The sequence below is a fragment of the Macadamia integrifolia genome, unplaced genomic scaffold (assembly GCF_013358625.1).
Source record: "Macadamia integrifolia cultivar HAES 741 unplaced genomic scaffold, SCU_Mint_v3 scaffold1936, whole genome shotgun sequence".
Lineage (NCBI taxonomy): Eukaryota > Viridiplantae > Streptophyta > Magnoliopsida > Proteales > Proteaceae > Macadamia > Macadamia integrifolia.
The window spans coordinates 33544-48832 of NW_024868426.1; the positions used below are offsets into that span (position 1 = coordinate 33544).

The window sequence follows — 15289 nt, forward strand, 5'->3', positions numbered from 1 at the left end:
TCGAACTTCAATGATGACTTTACAAGAGCCAGAATCTTGAAATTGGTAGCATATGAAGCATGCCCTAATGGTCCTAGTGATTCTCTAGTTACTTCATACATTTGTTTCCTTGATGCACTCATTGATAGTGTTGAAGATGTGAAAGAGTTGAGGTCAAAGCACATACTCAACAACCTCCTTGGTAGTGATCAAGAAGTTGCTGAACTTTTCAATGAATTGGCAACCAACTTGGTGTCAAGCCAAAATAACTATAATACTGTTAAGGACAGCATTGAGAAGTACTACAGGATGAAGCATTTTAAATGGGCAAGAGAATGTTGGAGCACTCATTTCAGAAGCCCCTGGTCCTTTTTAGCTTTCTCTTTTGCAACACTTATTATCTGCCTCACCATTGTGCAGACTTACTATACTGTGCAACAAGCAAAGGAGGGGAGGAGGATCAGATAACTCCAACACCCTCATCCAGGAAAATTCATTACAGCTTATAATAGCAATGTCCAACCTAGATAGGAAATCATTATTCTCACACGCACAGCACCTGATGTATAGAAAAACTTTCCAGTCAATTCTTGCATGCGTATCTTTTTTTTTTTAACAATTTACATCCCCTCCCCTATGTTTTCAAAAATTACGAAAAGCTCCCCTATCAGTTAACACTGTTAGTGGACGGTTAGTTTTGGGTGTTAAAATATGAGTTTTAGTTTTGGGTGTCAAAATATGAGTTTTAGTTTTGGGTGTTAAAATATGAGTTTGCCCTTTTGTTTTTAACCACTAATTTTTTTTCCCATTTTACCCTTTATCCTTATCCTACCCCCATAAGCACTCTCATACGTAACCCTTTACCATGGTTTCACCCACCTCCATCGCCAGCAACGGAAAGGAGTACAGGTGAAGACGACAGCAAACCAAGCAGTCATGGCCAACAGCGACGGAATTGATTAAAGGGGTTTCACCCACCTCCTTCTTTCTCTCATATTTTATTCATCAAATCATCTCAATTCCTCATCCATAACCTTCAAATCTAAACCCTAATAAACTCCACTAAATCCCTGTTTCACAGATGTAAGAAGGTTTACAATGGAGAATAACCCCAATTATTAATAGGCTCCAAACCAAACTCAGAAAACTAAGTCCAGATCTGGTCAACAAACATACTATAGCAAACCTGGAAAACATGGCTGATTAGAGAGAAATCTGTTTACTCACAACCCAATGCTCAAAGGGGCATGAGATGCTAGTCAATTGTGGTCTGTATAGGTCTAATCAGAACGCCAAACTGCTGGCCTGATATGTCCGCAGGTGTGGAAGATCAAACCTTAGGCAAAAATTTTGATTTTATGTGATTGAATAGGAGAAAACTGTAGCAATCAAACCAGGTCAAGGATGGCCTTGAAACTAGGATCGAAAGTCTTCAATACTCCCTCCAAAAAGGGCTCCTGAATTTGAATTCAGGTTAGAGAGATCTGATGATTTCTTGATTGTGATCAAATTCGAAATCTTCAGAAGATTTTATCAGATTTCTTGATTGTGATCAAATTCAAAATCTTCAGGAGATTCTCAGTAGCACCTTCAATAGGCCTTCAATGTCCACAGCCTGCTGGTTGAGTGGCCTTCCAGATATGAAAAACAAAACCCCGAAATAGGGGCTGGAACAGAGCAAAGGCCAGCAAGCTGTGGAGGTCTACCTAGAAAACCCTATTCACAGGCTACCGATTGGATTTCTGGAATAAAAAGGAAAATATAATCAATGAAGGGGTTTGATGCAGTTGGGCGATGGGTATAATGGGTAATTTACTCCTTCAAGGGTTATATGGGCATTTAAAAGAAAAAATTAAATCTTAACGGCCAAACTATGTATTTTGTAATATTTGTTAATTGATAGGGGAGGTTTTCATAACTTTTGAAAACACGGGAGGGGGTGTAATAAAAGCAAAACACAGGGGAAAGGGATGTAAATTACTCCTTTTTTTCTTTTTAATATAAGCATAAACCCTGGTTATACAGCCACACCGAACCCATAAAATAGATCGGACTACCTGGTTTTCACATGTTTCAATCTGGCATCGACAGTTGGGCACATTATGAATTTTGTGCCGATAGCAAAGATGTAGACTAGTTATTCATCAATGAAATCATTTCCCATTCCCGGTTTGTTATACGTTTGTGGATGATAACTTGCTTGGAGAACAAAAAACTTGTGGGAGACGGAAATAAGTTGTGCAGCATGCTTTTGCTGCATGGCAGTAGGGAAGGATCACTTGCGGAGAAGCTACACTCTGAGTCTAGTTTCTTGTGAAGCTGCAATGTGATATCAGACTCGGTCCATACCAAGAAAGAGATGACTAAGCACAATGAAGTTGCCGGTTACTTGTTGCTGTAAAATCTAATGTCAGAGGAAACAAGCTTCCAGATCCTTTGGCTGACAGGTGAATATATCGTTTTATCTGAAAATTAGCAACAATATGGTTTTTCACAAACAATTAGACAAAACTAACCTTTAAATGATTTGTATGCCAAATAATTGATAGCTCTGTCCATATGATATACCAGTCAAAAAAGGATGATCCACACTTCAAAAAACAACATTAGTTCTGAGAGAGTTCTTTGCCACGTTTTGCAGCAGCCACAATGGCATTCATCAAGATCCCACGAAAGCCACCCTTCTCCAACTCATGAATTCCAGCAATGGTGGTACCCCCAGGTGATGCAACATCATCTTTTAGCTGACCTGGATGCTTCCCTGTCTTGATAGCCATAGATGCTGCTCCCAGAACCTACAGATACATATAGACCAGTTGCGCTATACATTACAAATAATACAAATTCTTTATCATGCAAATTGTAACACAAGGGGAAAAAAAGGGAGGGTGGGCGGGCAGGCGGGCGGACGGGTGGGCGGTGTGTGCGAGCAATCATGAGTGTAAAATGGTAGACTGTTGTAAGGATGGACTCTTTGGGATACTACTTAAACTTACTGTCTGAGAAGCTAGACCCCGTGCCAGATCGCGTGGTAGACCAGCAGCTACTCCTCCATCAGCCATAGCATCTATTGCTAGAAATATGTATGCTGGGCCACTACCACTGAAAAGTTACATAAACAATAACTTATTACAACAGATCTTAATTACCATATTCTTTTTTATATTCTCACATGAATACACACATGCGTGCATGCCCACAGGCAAACACACGAAACAATGCACAAACAAGCACATGCAATACACATAAAGATCCTTTATATCCATTTTCCATAGAAAAAATAACAAATAAATGAACTAAAAGATATCCAGCAAACCAGTATAGAACCTCAGTAATAATTCCAATGTACTATGGTGCCATATACCTCAAGCCAGTGACTGCATCAAACAATTTCTCATTGGCTGTCCATATCTTGCCAATTGCTCCAAACAGGGTAGCAACTAGTTCTTCATCTTCTTTTGTTGCAGTTTCCCCTAAGCTCATAACTGAAGAAATGCAAGTACTGTATCAGAGCTCCATAAAATTCTAGTAAAAGTAGGGGGAGAAACAGAGTAATTAAGAATGATAACCAAGAGAGACCCAAATTTATCATCAGATGTAAGCAAATGAAATGGGGAGGAACTTCTCAGCTGTTGTTTTAGACAGATTCGGATAAAACTCAAGCCAAACCTTATCCCAACTACTTGGGTTCAGCTTAGATGAATTCTACTCTTGCCATTTCCTCTATGGAACCATTATTAAATCATACAACAACAAACTCAGCCTTATCCCAACTTAATGGGGTCGGCTACATGGAACCCATTTATTAAATCATAAGCACCATAACAGACAGCTGGAACCCATGCTGTATGGGGGTTGCAGTTGACTCAGAAATAAATGCATTCAAGGGATCCTAGGAAGAGCACCAATAGATGACAAGGTGTGAGGAAGACCATCCGATTTACTAGAGGAATGAAATAGTTATAGTTGAAGCTGTTAAAGGGGCAAAGGAAAGTCAAAAATTAACTGAAGTGATGTAGAAAGAGTATAGTGATGTAGAAAGAGTATACATGACTACCAATGAGTTAAAAATAGATGATCATGAGTAAAGTGCAATGGCAGACCATGATCATGCAGCCAAGCCCAGTGCAAGGGATAAGGCTTAGTCGAGTCATTGAATTTTCAGATAAATTTGATAAGCCCAACGCTTAAAAATAATAAATCAGAATATCTGAAGTTTGATTTACAAGTAAAACTAGAAGCTTCAAACTTATATAGGATTTAACAAATATAATAAAAAATATATATTTATATGCCTTTAGGGTTTCAGTATAATGAAACGCTAGTGAACTGCACTTCATATTATAATTTTGGCAGTGGACCATTTGGTTGATAGAGGAGTAAGTACTCAAAACAAGTTCTTTCTCGGAGAGTGATACAGTGCTAACCCCGAACTAGAATCCAATGGGACATCAGCTTGTGACAGGATCATTAGTAAGGAATGAAACCAGATTTTCTAAGAATTGTACTAATAGAAAGAATCAAGGGATCAGATTACAGCCAAAATTCTGGTCAAAGGCGCTAATTGGATGGGAGAATATAACATCAAAAATCAAGCTTGATCCAATGGTCAGATTCCTAGGATCTGAAATTTCTGAATCAATGAAAGGTTCAGACAAACTAGATTAGACATTGATTTCAGTACCAATAAGAATCCTAAATCTGAGATAAGACTTAGAAACCAGAACTTCCAAAATGGATTACACTGAAATCAGACATGTAGCAGGAAAACAGGAAATCAGTTACAAGTTTGACTTTTTAAACAGTAAGAAGGAGCAGAACCGAAACCTATTTGGCAATGGTTAGAATTGAAATTCCAAAATTTCCTAGTTGGAGGAGGAATTCAAGAAATTAGGAAAAAAAAATATTGGATTTTATTGATATGAATATAGAAGAGAATTGCATAAATTAATCTTGTTATCAATGGAGAAGAGAAGAAATCAAGTTTGGGATACCAGTTCCATATGCCTAGCCCAACGAGTCCAAAACTCTTAATAAAATCCTTTTTTTTTTTTTTCTCGAATCATCTCCAATTGATCGTGGTGTATTACATATGTAAAGATCTTCTAAAATTCCTAAATTGACTCATAAAATGACTCTTAATCAGACTCTTCTCCTGACTTAGACTCAAAACAGAACTCTTAAAAGCTATTAAGCATCATAATCTAACTCAAACAGTACTAATCCCGTGTACTAACATTACCCTTAGTTTATGGGCTTATAACTAGGTTTGTTTCAATGAAACCCAAGAAAATAAAAATTCCAAGGCCCATGAAACCCAACCATGGGAAAAAACCAAGTCTTTCAAGAACCAATTGGCCCGATTGGACACCCTTAAATACTACATCAAAGAGGATGAGAAATCCCTATATCACTTGCCAATGCAGCACATGTCTTGAAGGAGGCTATCATCAAATTTCTTTTCCATAATCCATATTTGATTATAATTCCGGATTTTCCCTAGAAAGATCCTCAACTTGGTCAAAGGATCAACCCTATTTCTGACTACAACAAACATCGGAAGATGCTTCGTTATTATTTATCCAGTATCACAGGGTTAATTAGGGTTGCTTATGTACTTTTTATTATTTTATTTTTATCTTTTTAGAGTTAGATAAAATAAGGAAGTTCTTTTTCAGTGCATTTTTAGAGTCCAATCAGAAGTCTTTTTTATGTACCTTATATATAGGTGTATTCCATCGATATTAGTAGATTAGGATTGAAAAAAAGATATTTCATACTTGGATGTAGTTAGTTACTAAGTGAAGCTTTGGCTGCCCAACTGGTTCTCTCCCTTCCTCCCTCCCAGATAGACTCTGAACAGTCCGCCTTTCTTCTCTCCTCTTTTCATTTCTGTTCTTTAGAAGGTGGACCTTGGTGCAACATTAAGGTAGCTCCATTATGACCAAGTGGTCAGGGGTTCAAGTCAGAAAACAGCCTCTCCGCGAAGCGGGGGTTATACATTTTGACCCTCCCCATATCCTGCAGTGGCAGGAGCCTCGTTCACAAAATGTGAGGTTATGAAGCAAATATTGAACAAGAAATTCGTTACCTCCTAATTATGGGAAGATGCTCATGTACGAGATGATCAACTACCATCAAGACGTACAAATGTGGACATCTACACCATTGATTTCCAAAATTCTCCTCCAAATACATCTCCAAGAGATGGATTAGTTGCAAGTATTGCAGTATATCAATGGACTGGACACAAAGATCCAGTTAGAGTGGGCTGGACGCAAAGATCTGGTTAGAGCTTGCAAACAGGAACTTGAAATCAATATATGTGTGAGTTGCATATACCAAGACTGCTGAAGAAAAGTACCATCATTTGAAGGAAATAATCAAGACCTCTTTAACCTATAGGAAAGAAAAGCTAAGCTTCGTAAGGCTGATAAAAAGAAGCCAAAGATCTCTAAGAGTTCCTAAAGAATATTGTGTCACAATTGTGGTGAGAAAGGTTACTTTAGAAACAAAATGTCCAACAAAACCCATCCTTTGACCATGATTGAAGCACTGTCTGATATGGACGACAAGGATGACATGGAGGTTTAAAAGTGTTGTCCTCATCCAGATGATGACACCTTTTCAATTGACTAATAGAGACAGCACCCCTTTTCCGACAAAAGGGTACTTTACTCAACGATGAGGATTCAACAGCATTCGACATAACTGTCAACACGGGAGGGAAGCCAACCTCATTTCAATAGTCCTAGAACGGGCGCTTAACTTCCCATGGAAGAAGCTTTACAAAAAGTTGAGGTTTTGGCACTAATGCTAGAGAAGCGTCGCCTTTTCTTTATATTAATAATTTTGTTTCATAATTATGTATTTATATTATATGTTAATATGATTGATGATTGATGATTGATGAAGATGAACTTAGTTCATTCACTTTATTGATTTGTTTTCTTGATGAATATTTTACACTGGTATAAATATGAACCTTTAATATTTATTTAACATATGAGTAATAGGATTCAACTAGGATTTGAGCCAAATAGATTGGTTTTATAAAAATATTACACAGGAACGCTTTAGTCGATAAGGCGACGCTTTATGCCCGCCTTATCGCTAAGGCGCTCCGAAAGACCCTCAAACGCCTCCGTCGCCTTACCACCTTAAAAACTATAATTATGAAACAACATATACTTACCTCTATGATGCCAAAATGAGTGTCTAAGCCCTAAGGTCATCCACTATATTTCTACTCCTGTCAAAGAAGAATGAAGCTCACCGTTACTAGAGCAAGCTCACCGCTGCTGGAGCAAAATGGTCACCTGGATCAATGGTTCTTCCTTGTTCCTTGATTCCTTCTCAAATCCCTTGACAAAATCCAAACCCTGTTTGTGAATCGTGTTTTTGTTTTGTTTGTTTTGGTTATTTTTGGTGGAGTAAAGCTGATCCCATACATCTCAAGTGTTAACAAAACCATACACCTACCAATAAAAAATCTATATTTGGAATCTTCATCAAGTAATTTTAAAATGTGTTAAAAAAATAAAAAATAAAAAATAAAAAAAAAACCCATAAGGCGCCACTCCACATAAGGCGGAGCATTGCCTTACCATCTCTAAACCACATCAGCGCCAAGGCGCTGGTAAGGCGATGCCTTAGCAGCACCTTAAAAACTATACTTTGATCCCATGTGTTTTGAGTGTAATAGACCACTTTTATAGGTCTAAAAGGGGGACTCTAAGATTGAGTACGGGATTACTAGTTAGTTACCCTTTTTCATTAGTTTCCTTTTTAGTTGGGCTTTGATGGGGTTAATTATTTTCTAATTTCAGTCATTAGTTAGTTTCTAAATTCAGTCAAAAGTTAGTTACAAATTTCAGTTTTATTTAGTTTCCTTTTTCATTAGTTTACAATTTCAGTTTTTTAGTAACTACATGTTAGTAGTTTTAGTAACTCAGATTTAGTAACTTTTGAGTTGCTATTATTTGTAAACACCCCTCATCATTATAAAGAAAGAGGAGGGCAGCAATATAGCCTACGATTTATGTTTCAAAAAAAAAAAAAAAAAGACTCTTGTTGCTGCCGCTGGCTTCAATGACTATTCCTTGTGTTTGATCAAGGCCTAGGGATTGGTGTTTCATCCAATCGACACTCTGCGGCGAGAAGTCCTAGTGGGTTGCTATTATCTTCTAGTTTTCTTTATTGGGTTCTCTTCTTCAGCAGAACAGGTAAGTAATCTGAACTTTTCTGCAAAAATTTCTGGGTTAAGTTCTTTGTTTCTCTATTCTTTCGGTCTATTCTGTTTTGGAGTTCTGGCCATCCGATGGCCTTGGGATTTTGGTCAATTGTTAGGACCATTCAGAAGAGGACTCAATCCAGTTTTGAGACAGATCAGACCACTGGTTTAGCTCCTGTGTAGTATTCTGCAGTCTTGGCCGATATTGGATTCTGCCCAGAATTTGTTGTCTAAATCTCTGATGCCTGTTGATGTTGATTGCTGCCTATATTTTCCCGAAGGATTATACTTTCTAATCAGTATTTAGATTTGTTTATTTTGTTCCTTAAACATCTGCTGTTGAAGTTTCTGAAGTTGTTAGGATCGATTGCCAGATCTCAGAACCTGCTGTCCAGAATCGAGTTCTGATCTGGTTTGCTATTCCTGTGATGTTTTGATTCTGATCATACCTTGTTCCATGTTCTATTTGTGTTGCTGGATATTATATTTGTTGATGCAAACTCTGCCTTCCGAAATTCCAGATTCCGGTCTGATAAATCTGGTTTGTTTTAAGGACTGTTGACTAATTATTCTGGACTATTGTTGCTGTCTATTATTGGGTGGTTATTTGGTTGTTCTTTGGTTTATAAGTTCCTGCAGTTTTGGGTCTAGTTTGCTTGTCAAATCTAGTCCTACATTAGTTATACGCAGGGTTAACTAGGGTCATTTACATAATGTCATAATTTGCTTTTATTTATTTTATCTTGTTGGAGTTGGATAGAGGAGGTGAGTTCTTTTCAGCTTCAATTTTAGAATTCAATTAGGAGTTTTTTTATTCTGCATTTTAGCATTGTTGATACACATAAATTCATTAAATTTTCTTTTCCCCCTTTGGCGACTGCTATACATAATATTAAATTTTTCACTTCTCTAATACTAAACATTAAAACTAATGTCCACATTAATCATGAAAATATTATATTATTATGTACAACACAGTTGAGAAATCAGTGAATATTAAACTAAAAGAAGGAAATTCAATAATAGTCAGTCATTTTAATTAAGAAAGTGAAGATTGCAGAATGCTTGAAATCAAATTACAAGTCAGAGATGAATTCACAAGAAAATTGTTACCTGATGCCGCCTCACCAACAGCAGCAGGAGTATTTGGCATCACCCTAATAAATCGACCATGACCAGCCCACTCCTAGATGAAACACAGCCAATTAGCTTTGATAAGAGGAGTATTATTCGGTTAAGTTCCAAGAAATATAAACAGTATAACCTAAAATTAAAATTCTAAACAAAAGGCAATGGAACAGCATAAAGCAAATGAGGGATGTGAAGAGAGAAATCCGATAGGGGGGAAAAAAATAGAAATTTCACAAAGGGGGATCAAAAGTTCATGAAAGAGCTTACATATTCACACATATAATACCTAATGTTGAAAAGTCAACCAACTGTGAATATTTTCAATTTTTTTTAAATAAAAAAAAAAAAGAAAAAGAAAACTATCGACAAATGTCAAGATACACAAATATGAAGAATTTGGCCGTCGAGAGACTGTAAGTGTGAACAAATGGGAAAAGAAAAATATTTTCTGACGTTTCTCACATTTTCCACATGTGGGGTGGAGAATTTATGCATTGATATTTGAACTATACAACAATGTCTTATATTATCTCAAATAGACCTGTCACCAAAAAAATAAATAAATAAATAAATAAATAAAAGTGGAACTTTAAAAAAGAGATTGCGAAAGTCAAAAAGGAGTCGGTCATTGTGATGCAGTTGCATTAAGCATTAATCCCATATTGAGGCCTCTATGCAAGCTAGGGAGGCTCATAAGGTGCTTCTGGCAGTGCAATGGACTGAAATTGACCTTTGAAAGTTATACATAGGTTGTGCCTTTTATTTTTTCGGTTTTTTCATTGTGATGAGCCTAATTTAAGTTAGTAGGTGGGATTAGTAGTTAAGTGTTTGAGTTAGATTAGAATACTTAATAGCTAGATGGAGTTTTGTTCTTTACCAAAAAAGGAAAAAAAATAAAGATTTTTGTTGAGTTTATTTACTTTATCGAGTGTATTAGAGTGATTAAGAGTCCTTTTATGAGTCAAATTAGGAATCTTCGAAGGTCTTTACATATATAATGCACCCCTCCCAATCAATTAGAGACGATGTGAGTAAAGAATATGGATTTTTTTTTTAAGAGTTTTGGTGTCGTTGAGCAGTGCATACAGGATTGGTTTCCTAAACTTGATTTCTTCTCTTTTCTCTTCTCTTGTCTTCTCTTCTATTCTCTCTTCTTCCTCCCAAGAAATTGATCTCCTCACTTTTCCCTCCTCTTCCATTGATCTGATTTCTTTCATCAACAACATAGTTGCTTCTTTTATCTTAGATCTGGTCACAAATTTTATCTTTCAGCCTTCTTGCATCTAAGATCCATAATTTGGATTTTCGGATTGCATAATTTGGTATCAAAGCAAACCTAGTCATGGATTCCTATGTGTTAAAGACTCAACTTTTCTTGCACAACTGAAAGTTTCTATTTTATTCATTAAAACCTATATTGCAATGTCAATATTTTCACATTAAATTTAAAACTAGAAGTATCCTATACATACCCAGGTCATTCTGACATGCTTATCTGTAACTACAACAAGAAAAAGGAGAGAACGTATATAAACTAAATACTCTTGTTAATTCAATGTAAGTCTATTCCTTTACTAGAAAGTTCAATGCCATCAATATAAGAGGTTCTCATTGTTTCATAGAATGCAACTCAAGAAACTTAACTAATCCCAACCCAACTACCTGCGATTGGCTACTCTTCTATTCCATAACCCCATTCCATCAAGGGAAACCTCAGAGAGAAAAAGCATAAAACCAATGGCACTAAAGGTGGATGATTCATAGAGCAATGCGTTGCAATTCAGATTCCGACATAATGATACTGAAATCCTCCATGTAAGAAAATGAAGCTTTCACAATTACATAGATATAGCATATCTACTCTCATCCATAGTTGTCAAGGCGTCGCCTAGGCGTCTCGGCGGTAAAAAGTGGGCATGGCAGTCCAACGATTTGTGTTCTCACAATTGGAGGTCGCCATGGACAGCTAGGTGTCGCCATGGCGACGCGGGACGCCATATCACGATTTAGTACCTAGGCGGTCGACTTTGTGTTTTTTTTTTTTTTACTAACAATATTTTGTTTATTATATTTTAATTGGTTTTTTTTTTTTAACTAACATTTTGTTTATTATAAAATGGCAACGTAATGTTTCAATTTTACGCCGAAGAGACCAAAACCCTCGATCGAAGCTCGAACTCTCGAAGAGACGAAAACCCTCGACGTCTTCTCTTCTCCTTCTCCGGCAGCCACCGCTGCAACTTCTTCTCTTCTCCTTCTCCGGCAGCCACAGCCTGCAACTCTTCCTCTTCTCCTTCTCCGGTAGCAACCAATAGCCAGACTGGTTCTCCGGCAGCCACCGCCTGCAAGATCTTCTTCTTCTCCTTCTCCGGCAGCAACCAACAGCCGGACTGGTTCTCCGGCAGCCACCACCTGCAAGATCTTCTTCTCCTTCTCCGGCAGCTACCAACAGCCAGACTGGTTCTCCAGCAGCCACCGCCTGCAAGATCTTCTTCTTCTCCTTCTTCGGCAGCAACCAACAGCCGGACTGGTTCTCCGGAAGCCACCACCTGCAAGATCTTCTTCTCCTTCTCCGGCAGCTACCAACAGCCTGACTGGTTCTCCGGCAGCCACCACCTACAACTTCTTCTTCTTCTCCTTCTCCGGCAGCAACCAACAGCGACGTCTTCTCTTCTCCTTCTCCGGCAGCAAGAACAACAACAACCACAATACGATATCACCTGCGACATCTTCTCCTCCAGCAGCAAGAGCGACAACCAGGTAAGGGCCCCACCTGCGAGTAACTTCGATCTTTGTTCTTTTCTTTTATGCCGTTTGCCTTCTATTATCTGCTCCGGTTGGTTATTCTCTGCAACCTCTGCCCTCTGGTTCTTTGAGTTTCTCTTTAATTTTTTTAGTTTCAGTACCTTCTATTATTTGTTTTTTGGTGGGTTGAAAGAAATGCAGGAATTATCATATGGGTTTAGATGGATTCATGTCATTTTTCTATTCTATGTTGTTATACTTTTAGCCTGTTCGATGTTTATAATATGTTTTCCTCTTTAGTTGTATATCTAGTTATCTACTATCTAGAGCTTGATCTGAAGGTGGGAAATCATATATTTTAGATTGCTGGAAAAAAATAAATAAATAAGAACTTGACAATGGTCTTGGTTATGTTAAGTGAAATGATTAAGTTGGATTTGTGAGTGTTTTGATTGTTTTTTTTTTTATGTTATCATGTTAATGTTATTGGTTAACACTTAACATACTTTGTTACTCTATTTTGTAACTTGTAGGATAATAGGACTATAGGAGTTCATAATGGATGGTACTGTTGGTGGACCTGGTAGTAGTGGGGGTGATAATATAAGCACGGCTGCATATGATCCATCCAAAGACCCAACCAGAAAGGCCAAATCAAATGACCCTGGGTGGAAGTATGGGTATTGGCCTGACCTTTCAGACAAGAACCTTGTTAAATGCACTCTTTGTGGAAAAAACCGCAAGTGTGGAATTAAAAGGTTAAAGCAACATCTGGTGGGTGGATATGGAGATGTTGCTAAATGTACCAAGACAACTGTAGCGATTGCTACAGAGATGAATGCAGCTCTTATGCGCAATAAGAAGAAAATGATGCAAGACATTTTGGATGATGATGATGTTGATGTTGATGTTGATGCTAGTGCTGGTGCTAGTGCTGGTGCTGATGTGGGTGTTGATATAGAAGTTGAAGGTCAAAGACAGTCTAGTAAGACTCCTTCTTCTATAACCTCTAGACTTATTCCTAACTCTGGGACATCTGCTAAGAAAAAGAAAGTAGTCATTCAGCCACAAGTAAGGGGCCCCATGGATGCTCATGTTAGACGGACTCCTGAGCAAGTGGTTGCTGAGAGGCATCTTAAAGGGAGTACTCAGACTACTATAGAGAACCGGTTTAGATCAGCGGAAGAAAAAAAGAGAGTTGATAATCACATTGTTGACTAGGTTTATCAGTGTGGTATTCCATTCAATGCTCTTAAGTCAAGGAGGTTTGAGGTGATGGTAGAATCTATTGCACAGTACGGGTCAGGATATAAGCCCCCAAGTTATTATGAAGTGAGAGTGCCATTGTTAAAGGCAGCAAAGGATAAAACTGCAGAGATGAAGAATAAATATGAAGATTATTGGAAGCAGTATGGGTGCACTCTAATAACTGATGGGTGGACGGATAAAAGAGGAAGGCATTTAATTAATTTCCTCGTTAACTGTCCAGAGGGGACTTATTTTATGGAATCTGTTAATGCATCTAGTATATCTCAAACTGCAGAGAAGTTGTTTGAATTGATTGACAACAAAGTTCAAGAAATTGGTGAGGATTATGTTGTGCAAGTTGTGTCAGATAATGCATCGGCTTATAAATTAGCCGGTACAATGCTGATGCAGAAGAGGACAAAGTTGTATTGGACTCCTTGTGCAGCGCATTGCATTGACCTGATGTTGGAGAAAATAGGATTCTTGAATTCTAATAGGACTGTGATAAGGAAAAAAAAGTAACCAACTTCATCTACAGGCACACACGCATTCTTGATGCAATGAGGGCTAGAACAAATGGGAGGGATCTTGTGAGGACAACAGCTACTAGATTTGCAACTGCATTTCTGACACTTCAAAGCTTGTTAAAACATAAAGATGACTTGAGACATTTGTTTATTTCTGAAGAATGGACTAGTTCTAATTTGGCAAAGACCGAAGCTGGGAAGAAAGTGGTTGAGACGGTGTTTGCAGTGGCATTTTGATATGGTGTGGAAAATTATCTTAGAGCTTTAAAGCCACTTCTTACTGTCTTGAGGATTGTGGATGGTGATGAGAAGCCTTCTATGCCTGAGGTTGAATTTGCCATGGATGAGGCAAAAAAGAAAATAAAAGAAAATTTTGGAGATAAAGAAAGGCAATACAAGAAAGTGTTAGATATTGTTAATAGGCGTTAGGAGATTTAGATGGGGCATCCTTTGTATGGAGTAGCACTATTTCTTAATCCTGGCAAATTTTTTTCTTATAAGGAAGGTGTCAAGGTGATGATGGTGGCTACCAAATTATATCTTCTCTACAGCTTACATTTAATGAAGTCATTGAAAGAATGATACATGAACCAGCTTTACAAGACAAGATAAATACTCAAGCAACTTTGTATAGATATTCTCGAGGTGGTTTTGCCTCGGATATGGCAATTAGATCACGGGCAACCATAAGTCCTAGTAAGTAGAGTACATTGTTTAGTTGTTTTGTTTGTGTGATATATTAAATATCAATCTAGTTATTTTTATATATATTTATTTTTTATAGTTACTTGGTGGGGTTCATTTGGAGGTCATGCTTTTGAGCTTTCAAAGATTGCAAGACGTATTCTAGGGCTTTGTTGCTCCTCTTCTGGTTGCGAGCGCAACTGGAGCACATTTGAGTTTGTAAGTAGCTAGGTATTTGATGCAGATATGGCTGCCCTTTCTTGGTTGGACCAGCATGACCGGCTTTGGAAGCCTAGAGCCAAGAAGAACCTATCCAGCCCAGAGTTTTGGTCCAACAAGGGTTGGAAATAAAATTAGTAGTTTACTTAGTATTTTATTTCATGCTTTTATTTTCCAGACTTGAAAGTAGGAGTAGGATTTATTTCCTTGCTTTGGTTTCCTTTTTATAGTTGTTTCCTAGTTTAGGCTAGTTTCCATTTTAGTTAAGTTTCTAATTTCATGTTCCTATTTTCCTATATATTGGTTGTAATCGATTGAAGATAGAGAGAGTGAGTTTGATTATTGAATGAATGTGTTGAGTGTGATTCTCCTTTTTCCCCCTCTCTACTCTGATTTCCCCTCTCTTCCCTAAGGGTTCTCCATCAACTTGGTATCAGAGCCGAAGGATACTATTCCTTCCCCATCTTTCTTCTTCCCTTCCCATTCTCTGTGTCGGCTTCCACCGATACTGAGAACAAAAAAA

General features: G+C 37.7%; 1 protein-coding gene across 1 annotated transcript; it reads right to left on the reverse strand.

Annotated features, from left to right (window-relative positions):
* Positions 1-1947: 1947 nt before the first annotated feature.
* Positions 1948-9398, reverse strand: LOC122065232 (pyrroline-5-carboxylate reductase; the record flags this gene model as incomplete). Its single annotated transcript, XM_042629041.1, is given in 5 exon segments — positions 1948-2444; positions 2548-2774; positions 2976-3081; positions 3344-3464; positions 9326-9398. Coding segments are annotated over 4 exon segments (456 nt in total). The 3' UTR covers positions 1948-2444; positions 2548-2585.
* Between the last annotated feature and the right edge of the window lie 5891 nt (positions 9399-15289).